The sequence below is a fragment of the Dama dama genome, chromosome 15 (assembly GCF_033118175.1).
Source record: "Dama dama isolate Ldn47 chromosome 15, ASM3311817v1, whole genome shotgun sequence".
Lineage (NCBI taxonomy): Eukaryota > Metazoa > Chordata > Mammalia > Artiodactyla > Cervidae > Dama > Dama dama.
The window spans coordinates 55,107,856-55,134,945 of NC_083695.1; the positions used below are offsets into that span (position 1 = coordinate 55,107,856).

Here is a 27,090-nt window from a genome sequence, read left to right on the forward strand (position 1 = left end):
TCACTTTCTTCTCAGTTGATTCATTCATGCTTTCAGGCTTTTTCGTCCCCCAAGAGGAAAACATGCCATTATAAATTTCAAGTTAAAAATTTATAATGTGAAAATATACAGAAGCATAAAACATGTTAATACAGTGCATGCCTCAGTTTTTTAAAGCAGTTTCTATCTTAGTTTGTGCAAGATTTATGAAACAAGCTACCACTCTTAATAATCAGGAAGCTAATACACTATCCAACCTTTATGATCCACCTCTATCAGACACACAGGAAACACTGAAAACATCCTCTTTTTATAGAAGCAACATAGCAGAAAGCCAGTCATATACTGGGAGGTAAAAGCAGAATTGAAGATACTTTGATTATCTGACCAAAAATACTTCCAATAGACTTGAGCTTCCATTGAAGCTTTGAGTTTGCTCAATGATCTGACAGTGTGTGGTCTTATGCAGTGCAATAAATAGCAATGCTTTCTTTCATGTTATTATCCTTTCCCCATGTCTGAAAAAATACTAGACTTTCATTTTAATAAGTTTAAACACAAACACTTGAAATGATTAATCAACCTCTGTGTCTAAGCAGTGTTCGCCCTCTTTTCAAACTGTTTCTCAAAAACAAAAAAGAAAAATGGAATTGTCTCATGTAATGCACTGCCATCTGTGTGCAGGCTGATAAGATGAAAAGAGAATATTTGAATGTCAGGGGAACGTGGTTACAAAGCATACCTTCCATGACATACACCAGTGACCCCACATCTCCTTCTTTGATGATGCAGCTGTCTTTGCCATACTCCACTGGGTACATACAATCCACAATCTCTTGGATCTGCGACAGCTCCAAGTTCTTCATAAAGTCATTGTCAAGGATGGCCTCCTTTATGAGATCCTTGGACCTGCGGTAAGAGAGGGAAGATTTACTGGCACAACTGACAAGCGCTTTCACAATCTGTGAGGTTGAACAGAGCCAATGTCTGGCATACATTTTCTTGTTAGGAATTCAAGAATTTCCTGACCGGCCCAAGAGTAATTCCATGGAAGCAGGAAAAACACTGAGAAATTTCCCTTTAAGTATAGTATCATTAAATGAATATGGGACCAGTAAATAAGCAAAATCACAGAGTTCCATTTTGTTTTAGGATTTTTTTTTAAACCCAAAGACTGTTGGCAAACCAATGGACAAACATCTTAAATTGAAGCTTGAAACTCAGCTAAAGAATGAATGGGAACAGAATACAACAAAATTTTATAGAAGAAACACTATTATTACCATATTTATAAATTATAAAAGAATATCAGGATGTACTGTGCTGCACACAGTTACAGTTAAACACAATATGTTTACTTATTTTTAGGTGCCTCTTCCACTAGATAGTATGCTCTCTGAGGGCAGGGACAGTTTGTAGTTCTTTTCTCCACTTTATGCCCAGTGTCTACTACAATACCAGTTATAAATAGTACAAGTGCTCAAGAAATGGATTAAAAAAATGATAAAGAATTGATATTGAATTAGCTGTTCAGAACAACTGATATAAATGTGAGAGTTCTTTATCCATACCATGCTTCTTTAGAGAATATCTATCTCTTCAAGCAGCTTACACAGAGGTAACCAGGCAGATAAAAGTCTATTGAACAAGTTGCTTTATACAACATAGCTTAAACGTGGGATTAAACAGGCAGTTGCTAGGAAACATGTTTACAAATTTCTCTAATTAGGATTCAGTGGTTAACAGGGAAGTTTTCCAGAACTTGAAAGAGGGTGATCATTTAATTCTCTGGGAAAAGAAATACCAAACGACTTCCTGGGATATAAAAATCAAAGTAAAAGGAAATGGAGAAATACTGTGTCAGGAGCTGCACAGAGTACTGTCAGAGAAGTCAGGAGCTGGTTAAGACAGACACAGAGACCTTAGCAACATGGAGGGTAAGAAACACATCTGGAATTTTATATCAAACATCTTAATCTGAAAAGCATCTGTCTTTGTCTTCATTTGCTTAATGAGTGGTTTTCAGGGAAGCGACCCGCAGTAGTGAACGCTGACTACAGCATCTGCACTCCCCTGTTCTGCTGACTTCCACTCTAGGCCTCAGTCTAACTGATCCAGCCTTCACACATTATCTTTTGCAATGATTTGGTTCTGAGTTAATAAAAAGGTGCACATCAAAATGAAAACAATGAAAACTATCAACATGAAAAATATACTTAGAATGGGCTGTTTTGAGGCAATTAAACTCTTCATGAAGAGTTAGTGGCAGGGAATTAATTATTATACTATTTTTAAGTGAAAAAGGAAGATACAGAATAGTCTTTAGAATATGAAAGCGTGTGTGTGTGTGTGAAATGAAAAAAAATTGGCCTTCAAATTATATATATTTGGGTCCCAATCGTAGTCCTGTCATGTATTAAAAGTTAGCAGGTTGTCTTACATTTCTGAAATTCCATTTTATAAAATGGAAAATGGTATTTTAAAAATTACCAGCCACCAACAGAGGCATGAAAAGATGCTCAACATTTCTAGTCATTAGGGAAATGCAAATTAAAACCACAACAGACATCACTCCACGCCTATTAAAATAGCCATCACACACAGGAAAAAGAGAGATAATAAATGGTGGTTTGGATGCAGAGAAAAGTGAACCCTTATACAATGTTGGTGGAAATGTAAATTGTTACTGCCACCATGAAAAACAGTGTAGTGATTCCTCAAAAAATTAAAAACTAGAACTACCATATGATCTAGTCATTCTACTTCTGTGAATATATCCAAAGTGAAAACAATAACTGGAAAAAAAAAAATCTGAATTACCATGCTTATAGTAAAATTATTCACAATAACCAAGACATGAAAACAACCTAAGCATCCCCAATAGATGAATGGATAAAGAAGTCGTGATGTGTGTCTGTATCTGGATCTAGATGTAGATACATAGATATACAACAGTATATTATTCAGCAATAAAAATGAGAAAATCCAAACATTCCTAAAAACACAGATGAATCTTGAAGGCATTATTCTAAGTGAAATATATCAAAGAAAGACAAATACTGTATGACCTCACTTCATGTGGAGCCTAATTTAAAAAAAAAAAAAAAAAAAAAAAAAACCTCATAGATAAAAAGGGATCAGATTTGTGGTTACCAGAGGTGGTGTCGGGGACAGGGGGAGGAAGAATTTGAGAAAGGTGATCAAAAGGCACAAGTTTCCAGCCATAAGATAAATACTAACTAAAGATGTAAAGTATAAAATAATGACTATAGTTAACATTACTATATGGTACATAGGAAAATTAATAGAGTAGATCCTAAGAGTTCTCACCACAAGGAAAATTTTTTTTTATCTACATGAAACGATGAATGTTAACTAAACACTGTGATAATCACTCCCCAACATATGTAAATCAAACCATCATGCTGTACACTTTAAATATATATACTGATGTATGTCAATTATTTCTCAATAAAACTTAAGATATGTGAAGATTGGTAAAAAGATAATGTTAGTTTCAGTAAATGGTGGGTGCAAAGGTGGTGGTAGTAACTGCAGTTGCAGGAAGTAGTAACAGAGTGTGCAGTCATGACTTAGAACAGTATCAAAAGGAAATAAATAAAATGTTGGCATTGGTTGCCTTTGGTGACAGAATTATATTTTTTCTATTTTTCTCTAAAATTTTCTAGAATGGGCATGCTTTTCATATGAAAATTTCTTTAATTTCAAAGGTAGTTTCTGAAAAGCAATTGTGCTATGAGGAAAAATAAAAATCTACTGCTCGTTTCAATAATGACTTAGATACTTAATACTGGTTGACTGTTATTGGTATAATCGATATCACTCTTTACAATAGATTCGCTTTCACATGGCCTGTGTCTAAATACTAAGGGCAGGAATTTTCACTTTATGAACAGATGGTGATGAATGGCCAGAATAGAGCTTCAGAATAGACTCTATTTAAAAAGTCCTGTTTGTGAGAATTTTAGTTTGTCAGAACTATTTAACTGCATGTTTCCTTCAAAGTTTTTTTTTTAATTCTGTCTCCTAAAATCTTATTTCTCCCGAGGCAGAGAGTTGTTTCCATTGAATATTCAACATAAGATGCAAAACTGTGTCTCCATCTATGATTTTCATAAGCTTTCCCTTCTTAATTATCTTCACCATTCCTGACCTCAAGGTCAAGAACCCATAGCAACTACATAGTGACTCCTGAGATCTACTGTTCTAGGATTGCTTTTCCAAATAACAGGACTTATTTGATCTTTAAGAAATTAATTTTAATCAAACTGCATAATATTCTCTTTATTAAAAATTCCTTTATTTTCATTGAGTCAGAGTGTAAGGTCATCAATGGGTTCATATTTTTTAATATAATAAAGACTAAAGACTAGATATTATCAGTCCCAGAGTCCCAACTTGTTTAACTACAGATGGTATCTTATCCTTTGGGAAATAATAATAGTGCTCCATTAAAATCTAAGCCCTAGAAATGCTTCAAGATTAAAAATAAAGCCCTCTTCCAAGCAAATAATTAGCTACATCCAAAGATGACTGAAGAAAGCCACTTTCTTTCTACTCATAAACAGTACAATTAACCAGCTTCATAAAGACATCAGAAAAGATGACACGACTTAGTCTTACACAATCCCTTAGAATTATTCGAATTTTCCAAGTGCTTACCACAAATTGGAGGAGAGGAAAGGAATTTCAGGATGTGCCTGCTTCTCCAACTTCATTTTAAATGGAGAACATTCAATCTCAAGTCCCTGAAGAAACTAACTAGAAGCTTTCTCATTTGCCTTTGTAGTACTTTAAAATAAACTCAGAAATATAGGACCTATGTCTTATCATTTATCCATTTATCCCTTCATGGAGGTATTGCCCAATGACATTTGCCTCTGAAATATCCCAAATAATCCCTCTCTGCCTTCACAGAGTGGTGTATCTCAAAGATGTTCTTGTCAGTGAGCAATGCTCAAAGCCCTGCCTCTTCAAGTAATTTTTTCTTTATATCCTTTCCCACTGAAGGCCTGAAACCTTAGGGCAACTCTCATTAGTCTCCACTTGCTCCAACATTATAAACCATAATCAGTCAGAGCTTCCACCTAACTCTTCTTGGAATCTTTTTCTTTCCCTGAAGAAGCAGTCTAACACACTCATTGTAACTAACATGTGATGCTGCATGTGGGATCAGCTGGGCTGTGTTATCAGTCTGGGAGCTGAGGAAAGCTGCTATCGCAAGTTCCAGAAGGTGGCTATCTGCTCTAACCCCTAACAACATTTTGCAAGAATTCAGCAGCCTGACCTGAAAGGCGAAAGAAGCAAATACAAAGATCCTATTTTTTTTTTTTATCCTTCATGTCTGCTTCTGTGTACAAATAATCTATTTCTTTAAAAAAATAAAAAAAAAAAAAAGCTCTTTCTTCCATGCTCAAAATTTGTGACTTTTTCAATCCAAACAACCATAAAAGTAACTTGGTTATTTCAGGCTGGCCCTATTGATTTCTCATCATCAAATTGTCAGCCTCTGAAATATTGGCTTTATATAATAGTGTGCTGTTAAACACACTCTCCAGGGAAAAAAAAAAAAAAGCCCTCGTTTGCAGTGTTTGCCAATTTCCATGGTATAAATACTCCCACCATAGCCAATTTCAAGCTACTAATGCAAAGTCAGCCTGCTTGCAAAATTCCTGAAAATTTAACAAGCAGTTCTTATATGAGCCAGTCTGTTGGCTCCAACACATCAGATATAGAATCTTTTCCTAACACCCTAAGAATTTAGTGTGCCTTCATTTATAAATGCTAAAACTAACATGATGGTCTTTCCTTCCTTAAAGATTTCATTAGGCGGTATAATATCCCCAGATAACCTCTGCCAGGATTAGCAACAGTTCTTCCAAATTTTTAAAGTTTAAGAAAATGAATTAAAAAGCCCACTTCCCCATTTATTTACTGCAGAGAAAGTTTCCAAATATACACAAAGGCTAATTGTCTTTCTACACAATTTTAGATAAAGTGGGCAATCTGAGGTATGCATAGGGAAATATAACCCACCTCTCTAACAAGAGAGATGGCATTATTCACTATAGACAAACAGAGCCTCATGAATTTTCTAAACATGAAAGGATATTCTACATTGTGGATATCATGTAGTCGGCTTGCGATATCTATAGAGTGCTAGTGTTAAGTCAAATAGTGTGGAAGGTTGTTTCAGAACAAGTTGTCAGGAAGGCTTCTCAAAGCTGAGGACTGCATAATAGGATCCACAGACAAGAGCATCCCGGGTAGAAGGAAAAACAAATATGAAGGTTCAAAGACTGGAAGGAACTTGATCTATCCAATCAATATTCAGGAAGGAGACCTATGAGGCTGAAGCACAGAGTGAGCTAAAAGAAAAGGAAAAGGAGAATAAAATTGCAAAGGCAGTCAGGAATCCGGGCTCATAGGGCCTTGAAGGCAGTGATACAGTTTTATTTCATTCTAAAGCCTTAGGAATACAGTGAAGCGTTGATGATAAGAAGAGGTAGGACTTGCAGGTAATATATCTGGCATAAGGAATACATAATATAAATTTACTTTTTTATTGGAATATAGCTTCTTTACAATGTCATGTTAGTTTCTGCTGCACAACAAAGTGAATCAGCCACACATACACATATATCCCCACTCCATCATTTTCCTTCCCACTGAGGTCACCACAGTGCATTGGGTGGAGTTCCCTGCGCAATACAGTCGGTTCTCATTAGTAATCTGTTTCACACATAGTAGTATGTATATATAATCCCAATCTCCCAATCCATCCTGCCCTCCCCTTCCCACCTTGGTATCTGTATGTTTGTTGTCTATGTGGATGAACTTTGCAAAACAGAGATAAGTTTAGTTTAAATTGCTACTGAGTTCATAAAAGCTTTCTGTCATGTATTAACAGATTCATCAATTAACAGATATTTAAAGTATAATTCATCATCCTGATAATAAGGAGTTCTTATGACTGAAACTCCTGGGAACCATTGTCGCACAACTCCTACACTTACCTATATTTCAAATCACTAATTCTCAGGCAACTTTTACATACAAGAAGAGAATGAGATCTCATTTCCAATTTCAAGCTGTGTCCAAAGGTCTAAAAGATATGCACTCTTCCTTCACAGTCCCACTGAACACATACCAAGCAACGGTAAATATGCCCCAAACATGGCCAGAAATGTGAGAATCAAATCAATATCTGAACCCTTCATTTGATGAAGACTTCTAGGCACTTTAAAAAAAAACTGTTAAAATTATTACTAAGAATGAAAATCGGCAAAAGCAACTTAAAAATATTTTACAAAGAATCTATAATCAACTTTAACAGAGAACTGTACAAAAATGATCATCATGGCCCAGATAATCACAGTGGTGTGATCATTCACCTAGAGCCAGACATCCTGGAATGTGAAGTCAGGTGGGCCTTAGGAAGCGTCACTACGAACACATGATGCTGTGAAAGTGCTGCACTCAATACGCCAGCAAATTTGGAAAACTCAGCAGTGGCCACAGGACTGGAAAAGGTCAGTTTTCATTCCAATCCCTAAGAAAGGCAATCCCAAAGAATGCTCAAACTACCACACAATTGCACTCATCTCACACCCTAGTAAAGTAATGCTCAAAATTCTCCAAGCCAGGCTTCAGCAATACGTGAACTGTGAACTTCCAGATGTTCAAGCTGGTTTTAAAAAAGGCAGAGGAACCAGAGATTAAATTGCCAACATCCGCTGGATCATCAAAAAGCAAGAGAGTTCCAGAAAAACATCTATTTCTGCTTTATTGACTATGCCAAAGCCTTTGACTGTGTGGATCACAATAAACTGTGGAAAATTCTGAAAGAGATGGGCATACCAGACCACCTGACCTGCCTCTTGAGAAACCTGTATGCATGTCAGGAAGCAACAGTTAAAACTGCACATGGAACAACACACTGGTTCCAAATAGGAAAAGGAGTACGTCAAGGCTGTATATTGTCACCCCACTTATTTAACTTATATGCAGAATACGTCATGAGAAACGCTGGACTGGAGGAAGCACAAGCTGGAATCAAGATTGCTGGGAGAAATATCAATAACTTCAGATATGCAGATGACACCACCCTTATGGCACAAAGTGAAGAAGAACTAAAGAGCCTCTTGGTAAAACTGAAAGAGGAGAGTGAAAAAGTTGGCTTAAAGCTCAACATTCAGAAAACTAAGATCATGGCGTCTGGTCCCATCACTTCATGGCAAATAGATGGGGAAACAGTGGAAACAATGGCTGACTTTATTTTGGGGGGCTCCAAAATCACTGCAGATGGTGATTGCAGCCATGAAATTAAAAGACGCTTACTCCTTGGAAGGAAGGTTACGACCAACCTAGACAGCATATTAAAAAGCAGAGACATTACTTTGTCAACAAATGTCCATCTAGTCAAGGTTGTGGTTTTTCCAGTAGTCATGTATGGATGTGAGAGTTGGACTATAAAGAAAGCTGAGCATTGAAGAACTGATGGTTTTGAACTGTGGTGTTGGAGAAGACTCTTGAGAGTCCCTTGGACTGCAAGGAGATCCAACCAGTCCATCCTAAAGGAGATCAGTCCTGGGTGCTCATTGGAAGGACTGATGCTGAAACTGAAACTCCAATACTTTGGCCACCTGATGCGAAGAGTTGACTCATTTGAAAAGACCCTGCTGCTGGGAAAGATTTAGGGCTGGAGTAGAAGGGGACGACAGAAGATCAGATGGTTGGATGGCATCACCGACTCAATGGACATGAGTTTGGGTATATTCCGGGAGTTGGTGATGGACGGGGAGGCCTGGCATGCTGCGGTTCATGGGGTTGCAAAGAGTTAGACACAACTGAACGACTGAACTAAACTGATAACCAACTTTTTGACTGATAAAAAGCACTCACTAAATCTTTTTAGCTCTCAAAGGTCAGTCTTAGGCTCACATGTCAGAAGAAGCATAAATGCACTTTCCAGGTCTTTGATCTACAGTAAAGTATCTTCAGTTGGCAGCTCCAAAGTCCAAATCTCAATCGTTAACTCACAGTTCTTTTACTCAGATATGGTCATTGTAGAGTGCCTTAAAAGCGTCTAATTCTGGGAGTCACTGTGGCAAGATATCCCCATCTATATACTGTGAAATATTCAATGAATCATCTAGAAGTGAGAAAATTCATGGAGTAGTCCTCTCACCGCCTCAACTGTTGAGATTCTGCCCAAACAGTAAATCCTATTTCTAGCCTAACAGCTTTCTTGAATGAACTCTGTAGGTATAGAGCTAAGAAATATCAACCAGCGCACATTTTTAAAGACAAAATTCAATCCTGAAAAGCTATGGGCCAATTGAGATATTTCCTCAAAACTGAAAATCAGTTTTCAACAAGTTTCAGACTAAATTTTCACATCAAGCAACTCTGCCATAGCTATCCCAATCTTATCAAAAAACAGTCATGAAGAAATCAAGACTATTTGCAGCATTCATATCCATAATCAGCATATGATACAAAACATTGGAAACACTGGGCCAAAATATATGATAGCAATGTAGCTCCTTAAGTGGCCAATGATATTAATCTTCTGTCTATTGCATGCATCCCAAATAATTTCAAGTTGCCATTTCTATTTTTTTTTTTTTTGTAGTTCTAAAATCAGTATCCACATGAAATTTAGATATTTTAACTCTAAACAAAAACAATGATTTATGTCAAGGCAAAAAATGGTTGACCCACAAAATATTTGTTTGCAGATTTATCACTTAAAAGCCTTATTCTTTTGAATTGATACACATTCTTATTGACTAGGAATAATGCTAAGTAGCTCTTGAAATCACTTGTTAGATGTTAACAGATGGAGCAAATGTGTACTAATTAAAGAAAAAAAAATGCATTGCTCTTTGTAGGAGTTCCTCAACTTCCAAAACAATCAATATTAAAGTCTCCCTTTCAACTACCGCAGTCATTCCATGCTCCAGAGAGGCATCTAACAGCTACTTCACACTAGTGAGCCTAACTCAAAATAGAGCAGTCTCCAAAAGAGCCCAGCTCAAACTCCTGTTCTATAGTTCCTCTTCCATATCACTGAAGAAGAACTGTGGAGTTTCACAGAACTGCAAAGTGCTTTCCATGAGAATAACGATCATGAGAATTTCAGGAGAATGAGACCACACACATTACATTCCAAAATATAAGAATCATGTGGCTGGATCTTCTATGATTAACTCTATTTTTGAAGTTAGAGATCTAAACTGCAAAAAAACAGAGCAATGAGGGGGAAGAAAACATTTGGCATATATTTATATGTCCGATTTCAATTCAACATTTCAAAGCAATTTCTTTCTTATCTTTCAGTACACACAAACAGCTGAGATCTCTTGGCGTTTACTTGCTCACAACAAGGTCAGCATGGTCACACTATGAACATCCATTAAGCTCCGCATCACCCAGGCTGACCCTGCCTGCAGGGCACAGAGCGGGAGCCATGATGTTCTGTCTAGTCCTCTCAAACCCAACAGCTCACGTCATCACCATGTGTTACGTGCTGTCATTTCAATTACCGCAATGGCTTGATTTTAAAATTGATCATTAAAGACATCATTTCAGAAAAATTATCTTATTCGGTTGCTTCTCAGATTTAATCTCTGAGATAAATTACCTAACATTTTAAATTACCTCACATTTGTCTGAATTCAGCAGCAGGAAAATAACATGCTTTGCTACCAACCCCCCCACACCACAAATGCACACTTCCTCTTGGCTGAAAATTATGACTTGGGTCATTTATTATTTCCTCTGGTGATGCTTCCAGAAAATGAGAGCCAAATTTAGCCTTGCTACGGTGACCTACAGGGCGTAAGGAGGCAGATCATCTACTTTGATGAACTTCGTTTGACTTCTTATAAAACAGCTGTTTACATTGGGCTTCAATATATTAAGAAAGTGAAAGTGGCTCAGTCGTGGGGGACTCTTTGTGACCCAATGGACTATACAGTCCATGAAATTCTCCAGGCCAGAATACTGGAGTGGATAGCCTTTCCCTTCTCCAGGGGAATCTTCCCAACCCAGGGATTGAACCCAGGTCTCCCACATTGCAGGTGGATTCCTTACCAGCAAACTTGTACTGGAACCCAAGTATACTGGAGTGGGTAGCATATCCCTTCAGCAGATCTTCCTGACCCAGGAATAGAACCCGGGTCTCCTGAATTGCGGGCGGATGCTTTACCAACTGAGATATCAGGGAATTAATACATCAGAATACATTCAATACATTACATTTTGACTCTCCCTGAAGGTAGATGGCATATATACTGAGATTTTTTTTTAAAATAATTAAAATTTAAAAACCAAACAATCATGCTCCTATTTGTGAAAGCTCTGAAGTTTCAAAGCTTCTTAACCAAAGTGAAAAAATTAATCATAAAGACAGCAAAAGTCATCATCATAATAGTAGGACTAATATTACTACAACTAATATTTATTAAGGAGTTACTCCATGTACTGCAATGAAAAGCAACCCCTCATGTAAGTTTCACAATGACTTGATAAATTTGCCATCACAGAACAAAGGCTCAGAGCAGTTATATAATCTGTCCAATGTTGCACAGTGAGTACTGACAGGTAGATACAGAGTTTAAACATAAACCCATTTGACTTCCAAGCCACCCTCTACTAAATCACTTGACTTCTAAGAACACAATACTTAACTTTATTCACAATTTGACTAAACTATCACAATTATAAAATCCAAAAGCAAATATTCTTCTTACTTATCACTAATACTGCTAAAGTAAAAATGCTATGCTTGGGGAGCATGACCTTTTACCTTCAGAAAGCATTTCATGCTTTCAAAACAATTCCACATCTAACATTTCATTCTATGGGTGCCAAAAACCTGAGCAGAAGGTAGAATAGATGTTACTACTATTCCTATTTGACAGATGAGAAAACAGAGTCACAAACGGTTGTCATCCAGTTGCTAAGTCGTGTCCGACTCTTTGCCACCTTACGGACTGCAGCATGCCAGGCTTCCCTGTCCGTCACTATCTCTCGGAATTTGCTCAAACTCTGTCCATCGAGTCCGTGATGCGATCATCTTCTGTTCCCCACTTCTCCTCCTGCCCTCAATCTTTCCCAGTATCAGGGTCTTTTCCAATAAGTTGGCTCTTCACATCAGGTGGCCAAAGCATTGGAGCTTCAGCTTCAGCATCAGTCTTCTAATGAATATTCAGGGTTGATTTCCTTTAGGATTGACCTATTTGATCCCCTTACTGAGTCCAAGTGACTCAGTTTAAGTAAGAGATTAAAGTAGAACCCAGATCTACTGACTGTGAGCCTGAAATAAACACTGTTCAGCCCTTCCTTCATTACACACCCTTTCATATTCTCTCTGTGCCTCTTGATGCCTTTTTTCTCTTTGTGTCTCTGCCACTTTGCCTCTGTCTCTCTCTCTCTCTCTCTGTCTTTCGTATCCCTTTGGCCATTTTAATCTTTAAACTCTCTTGGACAAAGACTCAACAAATCCACTGAAGCAGTATCAGCAGGGAACTCTGGCCATTTGACAATAATTCTGTAGTTTAAAAAATTCTGTGATGGTTCATTCAGAGAGATTCCCTTTCTGATCTAATTCATTCTTCACATTACAGAAGTTCGAGCATGTCTTATAGCTTTTACAGACAGATATATTCTCATACAGAAACACCTCTTGAATTCAGCAATGTAATTCAACTTATTCTGATTTCAGTGTTCACACATTTGTTCTCTCCTCTCTCTCTTGAGCACAGACCCTATATCTGTCTCCTTTCCTTCCTACAAACCCTGCCTCAGAAGGATTTGATATATAAATATGGAGGGGAAAAAGTATTTAAAAATTTACTATTACTTCAGGTGAGTGTCTGCATTTGAATTCAAAACAATAAAGGAAGCTCTCTTTATGCTTGTAGGATAAAAAATACAATATTCCAAGAAAACCTCAAAGTCACTCATTTGTAATTAATGTAACTAATGATCTGTAATATACATATATTTGAGAAGCCTGACTGTAAGAATCTAAACATTAAATGCTTTCTATGTAAGTATTGATAATCTTACAAGAGAAATCTAAAATATAAAAAATTTACAAACTTAATGAAATGTTAGTATGATGGTTCACATACTGTAATCTAATAAGGTAGCCACCTTAAATTTTTACTGAAGAAGTTAGAGAGGGTATGAAAAAAGGGAGAAAGGGAAGAAGAAAGATAAATAAATGTGATTTTATAACTTGAATTCACTATCTGTCATCTTGTACCACGCTGCCCTTTAATGCTCTGTTCCTTTCAGTGACAGTTAATATTTATTGTATTTCCAACACAACAAATCTAGGTTCAAATTCAGCCACAGCAGATAAATACAAGCAACAGTGATTGATGGGTTTAAAATACAACAATAATTATCCACAAAGTGATGTAAAAAGTGACCTGGAGTTGCTGCTGACATGAATGCTATATTTATGGAAGTAAACCACACCTACAAATCTGCAAGATCAGTCCTAAAATGTAACCATTGTGAAATAAGGTCACAACCATCAGCTAGAGAAAGACAAAAGAAACAGAGAAACCATAACGAGGTTTAGGCAGGCCATGAAGCCAAGGCGATGAATATAATAAATAAATGCCAAAGACATGGGGTTCATAACAAAAGTGCACCTGAATTGCAAACAATATATTTGCAGGAATGTGACTTAACACTGTCTGAATGCTTCAAGTCATTCAGAGGGGGAACTCAAAGAGCTTTGCCAGAAGGTTCCAGACGTTCCAGAAGGTTCAAGGTTCCAGAAGTCAGAGCTGGGCTACAGAAGGGAGGAGAGCTGGTCCCTGAGGTTGCAGGACCCTGAGTAAAAGTGGGGGCTAGAGATAAACAGCTCAAACAATTTAAGCCAAAGGCAGTTCAGGCAGAATAAAGCCCAAGACAATGGCTCTTCAAGCTGTGGCAGAGATGGGACCAAAGGATTCAGAGGACCAACAGGAGGCTGTGTTTCCAGAACATTTCTGTAACCTTGGCTCCCAGAATTTCAGGGTACTCCTTCCTGGAGTGGTTGGGCTATACCTCACTCACAAATATGAATGTGCTTTAAAAGATGCAGGCACTGTTGGGCAAATATTTTGTATACAGACCTTGCATGGTTTCCACATTTTTGTCAACCTCTAGAATGAATGAGGAAAGCTGGCAATAGGACAAAAAAATATGAGGAGCAGGAGGTGATCCATGATGATGCTCTAACTTTACTTGTGGATAGATTCGAGGTACACAGAGAGCTCCCAGGAGAAAGTCTTCTGAGTGTTTATCTTTGCAGTCCTTTTGGACATGTTCTCTCACCTTCCCTTCCCAATAAAAACTTCCAGAAACGAATTACTCATGCTAGCTAGAAAACTGGTTGATCTTACACTTAACTTCCATCCCATATCCTTCTTCAAAACCAGGCTACTCCAACTATTCACAATCGCCAAGACACAGAAACCACCCAAACGTTGGTTGACAGATGAATAGATAAAGAAGATGTGGTATGTATATACAATGGAATAATACTCAGCCATAAAAAAGCAAAATAATGCCATTTGTGGCAACATGGATGTAACCAGAGAGAATCCTACTAAGTGAAGTAGGTCAGAAAGAGAAATACTGAATGGCATCACTTATATGTGGGATCTATAATGATACAAATTAACCTATCCATGAAAAGAAACAGAATCAGGGACAGAGAACAGACCTGTGGTTGCCCAGGTACAGGGTGTTGGGAAAGCAATAGAGTGGGAGTTTGGGGTTAGCAGATGTAAGCTTTTACAGAGAGAATGGATAAACAACAAGATCCTATGGTACAGCACAGACAACTGTGTTCTATGGATGATAATCATAATGGAAAATATTTTAAACAGTTGATTTACAATGTTAATTTCTGATGTACAGCAAATTGAATCACTTTTAGGTATGTATTATCAGTTTTACGTGTGTGTGTGTGTGTGTGTGTGGGTGTGTGTGTATAACTGAACCACTTTGCTGTACAATAGAAACTAACACACCATTCTAAGTCAACTACACTTCCATTTAAAAATTGATAAAATAAATAAAATAGAAAGTATGTCTTTTACATAGCCATGAAGATGAGGGAGTTTTTTTAAAGGAATTATGACACTGAAAATGAGATCAATTTGTCTGATCAGCAGTTATGCCATACTTAACTGGGATGTTATATTTGAATAATTCTTGTAAGTATATCTTCTGTGCAAATATACTTTTGATGGTTAATACATGTTACTAGTCACTACATTTTCAAGATAAAAAAAGACCATCCTGCTCCAGATGTACATGCTACTAGCTGCTCTAGCAGTCTGTTCAGCCTGACCCTTACACCGCTCATTCATTCTTTCCATCAGCAATCATTTCTTGCGTGCTTCCTATACAGCATAAGGACACATGGGCAAATGAAACACAGCTCATATTCTAGTAGTAGAAGACAGACAACATAGAGGTAAACAAAAATAACACCTGTTAAAGTAGAGAAAATATTTGGAGGGTTACAAAATGGATGCTGAATGGAGAATCAAAAAAAGATCCATTTGGAATCTGAAATGAAGACCTGTATGAAAATATATTTATTCTGAGATTGAAGGATGAGATAAACCATTCCACAGGAGATCTAAAAGAAGGGAATTCAAAGCAGGAGAAACAGAGCGTTTTCAGGCTCAATTTAGAAATGGCAGCAGAGTCTTTTGATGAAGGGAAAGGATGGCTGGAGATGAATTTGGAGATGGGAGCAGGAGCTGGTTAAGACATACCCTTGCAGACTGTGGGAGAGAACTGGATTCCTAGTGAAATGGAAAGCTATTCACAGGGTGAAACAAGGATGGTGAATGACATTGTCTGACATGTTTGCAAAGGACCACTTAGGATTTCAGTGAATAAACTGAAGCAATTGCAAGTGGAAGGAGAAGGGAAAGAGAGGTCAGAAAATATGTTGTTGCACTAATCTCACACAAGACATGGGCTGGCCGAGGTTAACAGCGTGACAGCAGAGATGGGCAGAAATGTGAATGAATTGGAGATACATTTTGCAAGCGGAAGTTATGGGACTTACTGGTAGAGTGAACGTGAAGAGGTGGAAAAGGGAACAGTCACAGGTTTCCAGCTTAAGCAACTGAATGTTTACTGAGATGGACTGAAGTAGAAGCCCAACTTGCAGAAGTTACAAGTTCCTGGGGACCAAACAACCCTATGGTTGGGGTTGAAGGAGAGACATACACAAGGAATGAGAAACATCAGAAATAGGGAAGAGTCGGTCAGGCAAGTTATGGAAAGAAGTGCTCCAGGGAGAAGGAATAACTAACTCTTGATTCTTGTCAGAGACGTATTTTCCAATATGATTAGTTTTATTTTATTTTAGCCTGGCATACTGCAGTTTATGGGGTCACAGAGTTGAATACAACTTACCAACTGAACAACATAGTTGATTTATAATCAACTATTGTTTCTGGTGTTCAGCAAAGTGATTCAGTTTAAATATATATATATATATATATATATATATATATATATATATTCTTTTCAATACGATTGGGTTTAAAACATTGGTCTTTCGACCTCTGACATGATTCAATAATTATTATCAATGAACACTGTAATTTAATTAAGCAATAATAAGCACTGCTCTCCTCTGTTCTAATTTTTTTTTAAATCACTTGAAAATATTCAACTATGACTTTATTCCTCAGATTACTTTAAGCATAGGCGTATCACAGCAACTGACACTTGCTTGGAAACAGAATTACTTGAAACAAAGCCAATAAGTTTGACTGTCATCCTTCACATTTAAAAAACCACACATACCACACATTCTACATATATCTATACTAAGTCTGCAAAGTTTGCTGTGGTAAGGTTATGCAGGGAGGAGGTCACATTATCTATTTAAAAAAATATCCTGAATACTTTAAGAGACTGGATTCCTCCTCATGTATAAAAGCAAAATGACAATCAATAGGAATTAAATCAAAATTACACTGTCATCTTTGGAGTGAGAAGGACTGCTTAGTATGGAGGAAATGCACTTGTTAGCAACAGGATAATCCAGACAAGAAACTTGTTGAACAGATTTGATGCTTGTACCAAGTTACTGCAGATAAAGAACCATTAAGCAGAAAGGCAGGCAGTAGAGAGCATGAAAGTGACTCAATATTAATCATACATTGACTCATCCGACATCGTATAAGCCTCATTACCCTCCCCTCCATTTTTTTTCCTAAGCTTAGAATTGTATTATAAATAGCACCATTCAGAGAAATGACTGCATCATGAGGATCATGACCGTTTCTGTATTGAACACAGTATTGAGAGTTCTAGATGTCAATAAAGCAAAGCTTTTGTCCATAGTTAATAAAATGAATATCTCATTTCACTTTTGACTCTTGAGTTACTATCATATTTACTATTTATTTCTCACATCCACAGATAATTTTAGTCATTAAACCGAGTTTCTTAAATGCTTTAAATTCTTTGAAAACATGGTGGGGAATAAATACATAAGTAAAAAGTACATTGTTATTGTTTAGTCGTTAAGTTGTGTCCTATGCTTTGCAACCCCATGGATAGGAGCTCACCAGGCTCCTCTGTTCATGGGATTTCCCAGGCAAGAATACTGGAGTGGGTTGCTATTTCTTTCTCCAGGGGATCTTCTCAACCCAGGGATCAAACCCAAATCTCCTGTTTGGCAGGTGGATTCTTTATCAGAGTCACTTGGGAATAATTTTAATTTTAACCCACTTTCAGGAAAATGATGACATGCTAAGCTACCTGTATATCCATATTCAGTTTATGCTCACTTGAAATTCAGTTCAAACATCATGGAACCAGATTCTCAATTGAAAACTTACACAAAGCTTAGCATAGAGTTTTCTCACCCTCTCCCTGACATGCCCACTATCAGCCTCCTCCGTACATTATGGGGATCACCAAGATGTCATGTCTTTTCCTAGTGGAAGTTTCAAAAGTAACTTTCAAATTATTAGAGTCCCCTGTCATCCCTCCAGCAAAACCCAAAGGTATTTCCTCTCACAACATTTAATCACCAACTTCTTTTTGCATCTTTCCTTAACTGAAGCCTTGGCTGAACCTTCAGCTGTCTATTACTTAAAGGAGTATGGCCATTTCTCTCCAATATTAAATGGTCTTAAGAGATGTTATCCCAGACGGCTATTCTGAACCTGTCACTCACTTCGTCAGAGCATCAGACGCCTATAAATCAAACTACTGCCTCACTAACTCCAACCTTGAATACCCTTTGGGATTTGTGATGATCACTTCCCAATTCAGTGGGATAACTCCAAATTTCTCATCTTCTATTGCATTACCTGCTACCACTTCTCTTCGGAGAAACTTATTTAGCATGCTCTTCCTAACACTGGTGACAATAAGGTTTCAATTAGGTCACATCTGTCTCTACGTCATTATACAGAACACCCTCATTTAACATCATCAGAGTATTTCCATGTTCTGACCATTTTCCATCCACTCTGGGCATTAGTCAGGAAGATTTTGTAAAGATACGGAGGACCCACCCAAAACTTTGATTTCAGCTGGCCTAGGGGTATGACCCAGGAATCTGATGTATGCACTGTCATGTACATGTTACACCATGTGAAATGTATTTTAACTACACATTCACGTGTAAAAGTATGTTTGATTTTATGAAATCTAAGTTTTTAAAAATGCATATTTTACCAGTTTTTTTTCCTCTCCAAGTATCATCAGTTCAAAATAACATTTTGTAAGAGAGTGTGGCAGAAAATATCATGCTTTATCTTGGAAGTCCAGTTTGCAAAACCATAAATACCGAATTTTAAAAATAAAAGAAATGACACATACAGAGAACCATAAGAAACTTCTCAATTATGACTTTGCATGAAGTCAGAGCAAAGAGGCAGAGGCTACAGGATATTTTTTCTCTGAAATACTCTTTCCTTTGCTTATATGATGCAGTCTACTAATTTTTCCTCTCTCTCCAGTTTTTCTCTCTTCTTTCTCCTCTTCCTCCTTTTCTTCTTCTTCCCTCTCCTTCCTTTCTCTCTCTCTCCTATATCTCTTTCTCTGCTATTCTCTCTTACTCTCCTTAAGAGTTCTTCCTCCTTGCTAACCCACTTAACATTTATAGTTCCTGGAACTCTATTCTCAGCCTTTTTTTTTCTCTTTTAATTTACATACTCTTCTTAGATAATCTTACTGAAATTACTATCTATATGCTGACACAGCCTAAATCTATATCTCACACCAGACTATTTCTAGAGCTTCAACTCAAAGGCTTCTTGTCTACATAAGTACTTCACACTCACCTTAAGAGGTGAGCTGACTCACCCTGGTCACCACCGAATGCATCTTCCTTCCCAACCAATCTGCTTCTTCTCCAGGATTCTCAACCTTGACTAAGAGCATCACCACACCCACTCAGCTACTCAAAATAGAAACCCAGAGGTCATTTTACCTTCTCCCCTAGCCCTCACCTCAATATCCAATTATCAAGACACACTGACCATTCCTATCTCTTACATTTTTCTTGAATCTATCTACTTCTAGTCATCTCCAGGCTACTTTTAGTTTAAGGCATCTTCATCTATCATCTAAACTAAACTTTGCTTCTTAATCTCCAAATTGGTGTCCTGCATCCATACTTAATCCTCTTCAGTCTTTTTTACCCATTGTAGTAATCTTTTAAAAACTAAATAACAAAACAAAACAGAAATCTGCATGTAAAAGTGATTAAATGTAAATCTTGTGAATCTTAAACTATTACAAAATAAAAAGTTATGTAAAAATACAACTCTGATTATATTCTTTGTTTTCTGCCCCACCTCTTCTTAAAAACTTTAAATAACTCCCCTTAAATAAGACCAACATCCTTACATTCGCTTTCAAACCCACGCAAGTTCTGGCCTCCCTCATGCTCCATTTTCCTTTTTTGGACGTGTACTACAACTATACTAGTCTTTTAACTCCTTAAAAAGGATACTTTCTCTTAAAAACTACAAATAAATCATTCCCTCTGCTCAAATCTTTGTTAGTCGCATTATCCGCCTATTCTTCAGATCTCTGCTAAGTATCCTTGCAAGAGTTTCCCCCAGCCTTTTCCTGCTGATCCATCCCTTCAAACTAGATGAATTCAGCCTCTTTCAGGTTCACACATTTTACTTCTCCTTTTGTAGAATGCATCATGCTTGAAATTTCTTGTTCAACATCTCCTCTCCCCTCAGTAATCCATAAACACAATATTGTGAAGGAATTAATGTCTGGCAAGAAAATATTTGAGTCAATGAGTGTTTAAAACTGCTACTAAAATCCAAACTCTTCCTCAATTTCATCATTTCTCAGAGAGTCTCTGGACTGTACAGACACTGGTTATTTAATAATACTTACTTTTCTAAAAGTAGTAATACTTTTTATAATAATTTAAGAACCAAGATTTCAGGGTAATAGTATACCAAATATTGCACTCTGTGGGGAGTGACATATGCCAATTGTTAAATAAGACCCAAGTGTAGTTCAAAGGTAGAACTATAATGCTGTGTAAGTATCTCATAAAGGAAAAAATTATAAAATATATATTTCTATTCTAGGAAGAGCTCTATAGGAAGTCTACAGATTAACATCCAATCAAGTATGTGACAAAAGATGAACTAGAAAAGATTGACAGTCATTATTATTTTCTCTATTAGTATCCTGCTACATGTGTTCAACTTTCCACATTCCCAGCACAGTATACAATAACACAGAGTGTTCAGTGTCTTTGTAAAGTACTTTCAAGCCTACTACATGCCACAATGAATCAAAAGATTTTCAAGTAGAGGAAATCATCAGTTAGAAATTCAACCCCTGGTTTTAAAAATGAGGAAGCTGACAAGATCAGAGTTAATGTTACAATCAGGATTAGAATATAGGCTGCCCAGAAGTTAGATGACAAAATTCCACCCACATCTGCACAGAGATTTTAGAATTTTCAAGAAGTGTGTCAATGTGCAATTATTTCTAGTATATTAAACCCTTGGCTCCTTTTTAACTGAGGTCTTACAAAGTACAAATAATTGTTAAACCCTAAGCCAATGAGAATGCAATTCAGATTTCTGATAATGGCAGGCATAAGAATCAATCGATATCAAAATTCTGAATTCAGTTTTCAGATCGTTAAGACCTTTTTAAAACTTTGAATTCATAAGTTTTGTTTTCTTATGAGTTCACTTTAAATTAAATCTAAATGAGGGGCTAGGGAGATAAAAGTCACAGAAAGCTTTATGTCAAGGTCCAGGAACGAATTCATTAGAAAAAGAAGAGCTATGACATTATTTTTGTTGTTGGTGGTTCAAGTTAATGCCCTTCAACTGCAAGGAGATTCAACCAGTCCATCCTAAAGGAGATCAGTCCTGGGTGTTCACTGGAAGGACTGAGGTTGAAGCTGAAACTCCAATACTTTGGCCACCTGATGCAAAGAGCTGACTCATTTGAAAAGACCCTGATGCTGGGAAAGATTGAGGGCAGGAGGAGAAGGGGACAGCAGAGGATGAGATGGTTGGATGGCATCACCGACTCATTGGACATGGGTTTGGGTGGACTCTGGGAGTTGGTGATGGACAGGGAGGCCTGGAGGGCTGTGGTTCATGGGGTCACAAAGAGTCAGACATGACTGAGTGACTGAATTGAACTGAATGCTCTAACAATGTCCTGTCTCTCTCACTGGGCACCAGTACCATTTATCTTTTTAATGGTAATTTTCTCTCTACAAAAGACACACAATCCTTATCTACCTATTAATACACAGACTTTTTTAGTCTGCAAATTACTGTTCATAATTCACATGAGTGGGATTTAATATCCTCCCTTTGATATTAAAATCATGTGTAAAAGCTTGTAGGGGATAAGTAAATAAAAAACTAGGCCATCTTTTTTTCATATTATCTAGGCTAAGGTATTATAAAACAAAGCCTTCCTCACTCTTGTCCAGAAAGCCAGGCAGCAAACACTCAGTAGCTGTCCACAGAGAGGTTGTAGAAAGAACTAGGTTTGAGTCTCCTTTCTGCTCCTTCCTCACTTTCTGGCCATGACATCACCTGTACCAACCTGTTATCTCATCTGTAAAATGGGCATGAAAACACCCATCTCTAGGGTTGTTGGAAAGATCATCACACAGGAAATGGGATAATAGTTTAAGTGCCTAGAAGTAATAAAAACAAAATGGATGGCAGTTGTCATCAAAATGCAAGGGCAGTGGACAAAGGGCAGGAAGAGGAAAGGTGTCCTACTTTGCAAGAGTGGCACAGCCCTGGTGGAAGCGAGTTCCTGGGCAAGCCCAGGTCTGTAGCTGGTATGTGTGGCTGGAGGACTTGGTGCCAACAAGTCAGTAAGAGGGGTAGTGGCAGACTGTTGTTTTTCCCAGCTACACGCAGATCCCCTTTAGACAACTAGGAGCATTGGCACTGTGGTCCCCACGACTGTAGATTTCTCTTGAGGGGACATTCATTCATATGAAAGAGGGATAAGGGAGGGTACATCCACTCTCCTACATCTCAAACTTTACTGTAAAGTTTTGTCTAAATAGGTTAAAATGCAGACACCCAGGCCTAGCCCAGGGATTCAGATCAATAGATCTGGGCTAGTATCCAGTCATCTGCCTTTTTAACAAGTATCTTAAATTATATGTATACAGATGTCCACAGACCACACTTGGTGAAACACTTTATTAGACCAAGTTCTGAATGAAATCAGACTGGCAGAGAGTTCTGTCTCTTACAGAATTATTCCAGGTCCTCATTAAAATGTCTTTTAAAATCTACATTTTAATAATAGACCTTAGGCTTTCATGAAGCATTGAAATAAGGAACAGCCTTGTGATGACAGCATTTACAACAAGTGAAAAGTGGACTGTTATGTCTTCCAATGTCCTTTTACTAATCTTATTAAATATGTGTCTCATTAAAAATTGCCTAACATTTTATTCGAAAATACATGGGATATGTTATATTTATATTGGTACATGCAATATTTATATATGTATATATGTGTGCATGATATATATTAAATCAATGGGACAGTTGACTACAAAAACCAGGAATCAACTTAGAGCAAATAGCCTTAGGAAGACAACATCCAACTAACTATCTGACCTAAAGAGACCCAAACTCAAATAAACCAAGATGGAAATAAGAACAAATGACGGAGGTTCTACCCTTCATTTTAGAAAGACCTAGTTATAATATTCTTCTATATAAAGAGAGTATCAGGTCAATTTTTCTACTATAAATCCACTCATAAAGGTTATAGGAAATTTTGCTTTTTTTTTTTTTTAACTCTCATTTTATTTATTTATTTATTTTCTTTCTTTTTATTTATTTATTTATTTTTTTATTAGTTGGAGGCTAATTACTTCACAACATTTCAGTGGGTTTTGTCATACATTGATATGAATCAGCCATAGATTTACACGTATTCCCCATCCCGATACCCCCTCCCACCTCCCTCTCCACCCGATTCCTCTAGGTCTTCCCAGTGCACCAGGCCGGAGCATTTGTCTCATGCATCCCACCTGGGCTGGTGATCTGTTTCACCATAGATAATATACATGCTGTTCTTTCGAAACATCCCACCCTCACCTTCTCCCACAGAGTTCAAAAGTCTGTTCTGTATTTCTGTGTCTCTTTTTCTGTTTTGCATATAGGGTTATTGTTACCATCTTTCTAAATTCCATATATATGTGTTAGTATGCTGTAATGTTCTTTATCTTTCTGGCTTACTTCACTCTGTATAATGGGCTCCAGTTTCATCCATCTCATTAGGACTGATTCAAATGAATTCTTTTTAATGGCTGAGTAATATTCCATGGTGTATTTGTACCACAGCTTCCTTATCCATTCATCTGCTGATGGGCATCTAGGTTGCTTCCATGTCCTGGCTATTATAAACAGTGCTGCGATGAACATTGGGGTGCATGTGTCTCTTTCAGATCTGGTTTCCTCAGTGTGTAGGCCCAGAAGTGGGATTGCTGGGTCATATGGCAGTTCTATTTCCAGTTTTTTAAGAAATCTCCACCCTGTTTTCCATAGCGGCTGTACTAGTTTGCATTCCCACCAACAGTGTAAGAGGGTTCCCTTTTCTCCACACCCTCTCCAGCATTTATTGCTTGTAGACTTTATGAGCTAAGTTGGGGGGAAGGTGAAGTGTGTCCTTCTAAGCTATATAGCCATTTACTGCATATTGGATCAAATGATCGTTTCTCGGGAAAACTTACTACAGACATTTACAATTCTGACATAAAAACTGGGCCAGGTCTGCCCCTCTCCCCTTCCCAGCAAACTCACATAAAAGGATTTCAAAGTCTATCAAGAAAGTCTGCACAGAGTGGGAGACTCTCTAATACTTGGCTGAGCCTTTCTTACCACACTTAGCTGGTGCTCAATAAAAATTGTTTGAATGAAAAAGGAGTGAAGAACCATACACTCTGAACAGCCACCAGGAGACTGACAACTTTATATCACATGCATTCTAAAACAAATCAATCACCTGAACCATATCCTTCCATGTTCAAAGGTCAAACAACTTGCATGAATCACACTATATACGCTGATTCTAACAAAAATAGTGAAGTCACTCATAATACTGGCATGCAGAGTTCGCTGTCTAGAGTTTATATACGGGAAGATAATTAGACCTTTGAGGGAAGAAAAAGACATTTTTAAAGCTTCAAGAAATAGCTCTTTAATATACCCCTGCTGCTGCTGCTGCTAAATCATTTCAGTCATGTCCAACTCTGTGCAACCCCATAGACAACAGCCCACCAGGCTCCTCCATCCCTGAGATTCTCCATGCAAGAATACTGGAGTGGGTTGCCATTTCCTTCTTCAATGCATGAATGCATGCTAAGTCGCTTCAGTCATGTCCGACTCTGTGTGACCCCATGGACAGCAGCCCACCAGGCTCCTCTGTCCACGGGATTCTCTAGGCAAGAATACTGGAGTGGGTTGCCCTGTCCTTCTCCATTAATGTATCCCAGAACTGTATATTGTCACTCTGCTTATTTAACTTTTATGCAGAGTACATCATGCAAAATGACGGGCTGGATGAAGCACAAGAAGCTGGAATCAAGATTGCCAGGTTATATCAATAACCTCAGATATGCAGATGACACCACTCTTATGGCAATAAGTGAAGAAGAACTAAAGAGCCTCTTGATGAAAGTGAAAAAGAGTGAAAAAGTTGCTTAAAACTCAACATTCAAAAACTAAGATCATGGCATCCAGTCCTATCACTTCACAGTAAATAGATGGGGAAACAATGTGAGAGACTTTAATTTGAGGGGCTCCAAAATCCCTGCAGATGGTGACTGCAGCCATGAAGTTAAAAGATGCTTGCTCCTTGGAAGAAAGCTATGACCAACCTAGACAGCATATTAAAAAGCAGAGACATTACTTTGCCAACAAAGGTCCACATAGTCAAGTTATGGTTTTTCCAGTAGTCATGTATGGATGTGAGAGTTGGAGTATAATGATAGCTGAGTGTTGAAGAATTGATGTTTTTGAACTGTGATGTTGGAGAAGAGTCTTGAGAGTCCCTTGGACTGCAAGGAGATCAAATCAGTCAATCCTAAAGGAAATCAGTTCTGAATATTCATTGGAAGGACTGATACTGAAGCCGAAACTCTAATACTTTGGCCCGCTGATGCAAAGAACTGACTCATTGGAGAAGACCCTGATGCTGGGAAGGATTGAAGACAGGAGGAGACGGGGATGAGAGAAGATGAGATGGTTGGATGGCATCATCGACTCAACAGACATGAGTTTGAGCAATCTCCGGGAGTTGGTGATGGACAGTGAAGCCTGGCATGCTGTAGTCCATGAGGCCGCAAAGAGTCGGACACAACTGAGCAACTAAACTGAACTGATGTCTCAGAACACGACATGTAAAACTGACCAATTTTTGCCATATGCCACCCACTCAATTTCCTGGTTAAATACTAAACTAAAAAAGGCTAAAAGGATGAACTGGACATACCAACATTCTGTTTGAGGAAATAAATCATACTGGATTAATCTCCAAGTATTCATTAATCTCCAAGTATTTCTCATATACCATTTTAGTCAATCAGTAGTCAAAGTGTTAATCTTTTTCGGTGATGATTAATGTTCCTGGTAGGTTTTTCTAGCCTTTTAACATTTAGATGGCATACTTTGCTCAAGTTCCTTCCTTCATAATATAAGTTTCCTTTCTACTTCCTGATCTGCAAATATTAAATGATGTCTTTAGTTACAATGAGAAGTATCTAGAATTATTTGCTATCAGAGTTAAAATTCAGAAAAATAAATGAAACATATTTTTGTAAAGTTCATTCTTTAACTTTCTGAGAAAGTTTCAAAATTTTCTGCTAATAAACAGCTGGTCTCTCACCTTCCCTAGAATAACCATCAAATAATTTTATATTCCCATAAAGAAAAAAGATACAAGACAATTTGTACAGCTTTGGAGTAAACAATCTACAAATGGATGACGTACCCTGTTCCAACTGGCTAATTTTCTTTGAGAACCCCGAACAAAAACTTAAAGAACATCATTTTTTATGAGTACATATCTCATCCTTCATATTCCAAGTGTCAGGGAAGTAACGTGAGAGTGACATCTTGCCCCTGTCCCGAAGACCCTACTGGTCACAGGGCAAGTCTCTCATGTAATGTTTTCAGTGATTGTAAAACTGCAGGCCCATGGATGCCATCTGACTCACAATTATACATGGCCTGAAATGGCATTGTCAAAAAATGAAATAACGAGGAGTGAGTGAGGAAAACATTAGACAATGCTCTAAAATCATGTATTTCATGTCTAAAAAAGAACTAGATTTCCTGCTTTACTTAAAAACATGTACACATTGCTGTATTTAAAATGGATAACCAACAAGGACCCACTGTACAGCATGTGGAACTCTGCTCAATGTTACGTGGCAGCCTGGAGAGAAGGGGTGTTTGGGGGAGAATGGATCCATGAATATGTATGGCTGAGTGCCTATGCTTTCACCTGAAATTATCACAACATTGTTGATTGGCT

The 27,090-nt window shown here is 37.6% G+C and overlaps 1 protein-coding gene across 2 annotated transcripts in view; it reads right to left on the reverse strand.

Moving 5' to 3' along the window:
* PRKG1 (protein kinase cGMP-dependent 1) overlaps positions 1 to 27,090 on the reverse strand; it is a 1,349,869-nt gene that overhangs the window by 1,175,472 nt on the left and 147,307 nt on the right. For both annotated transcript variants that reach the window (XM_061162077.1, XM_061162076.1), the window contains exon 2: positions 722 to 888. In XM_061162077.1, coding sequence (XP_061018060.1) covers positions 722 to 888 — 167 coding nt within the window. The remainder of the gene's footprint in view (positions 1 to 721; positions 889 to 27,090) is intronic.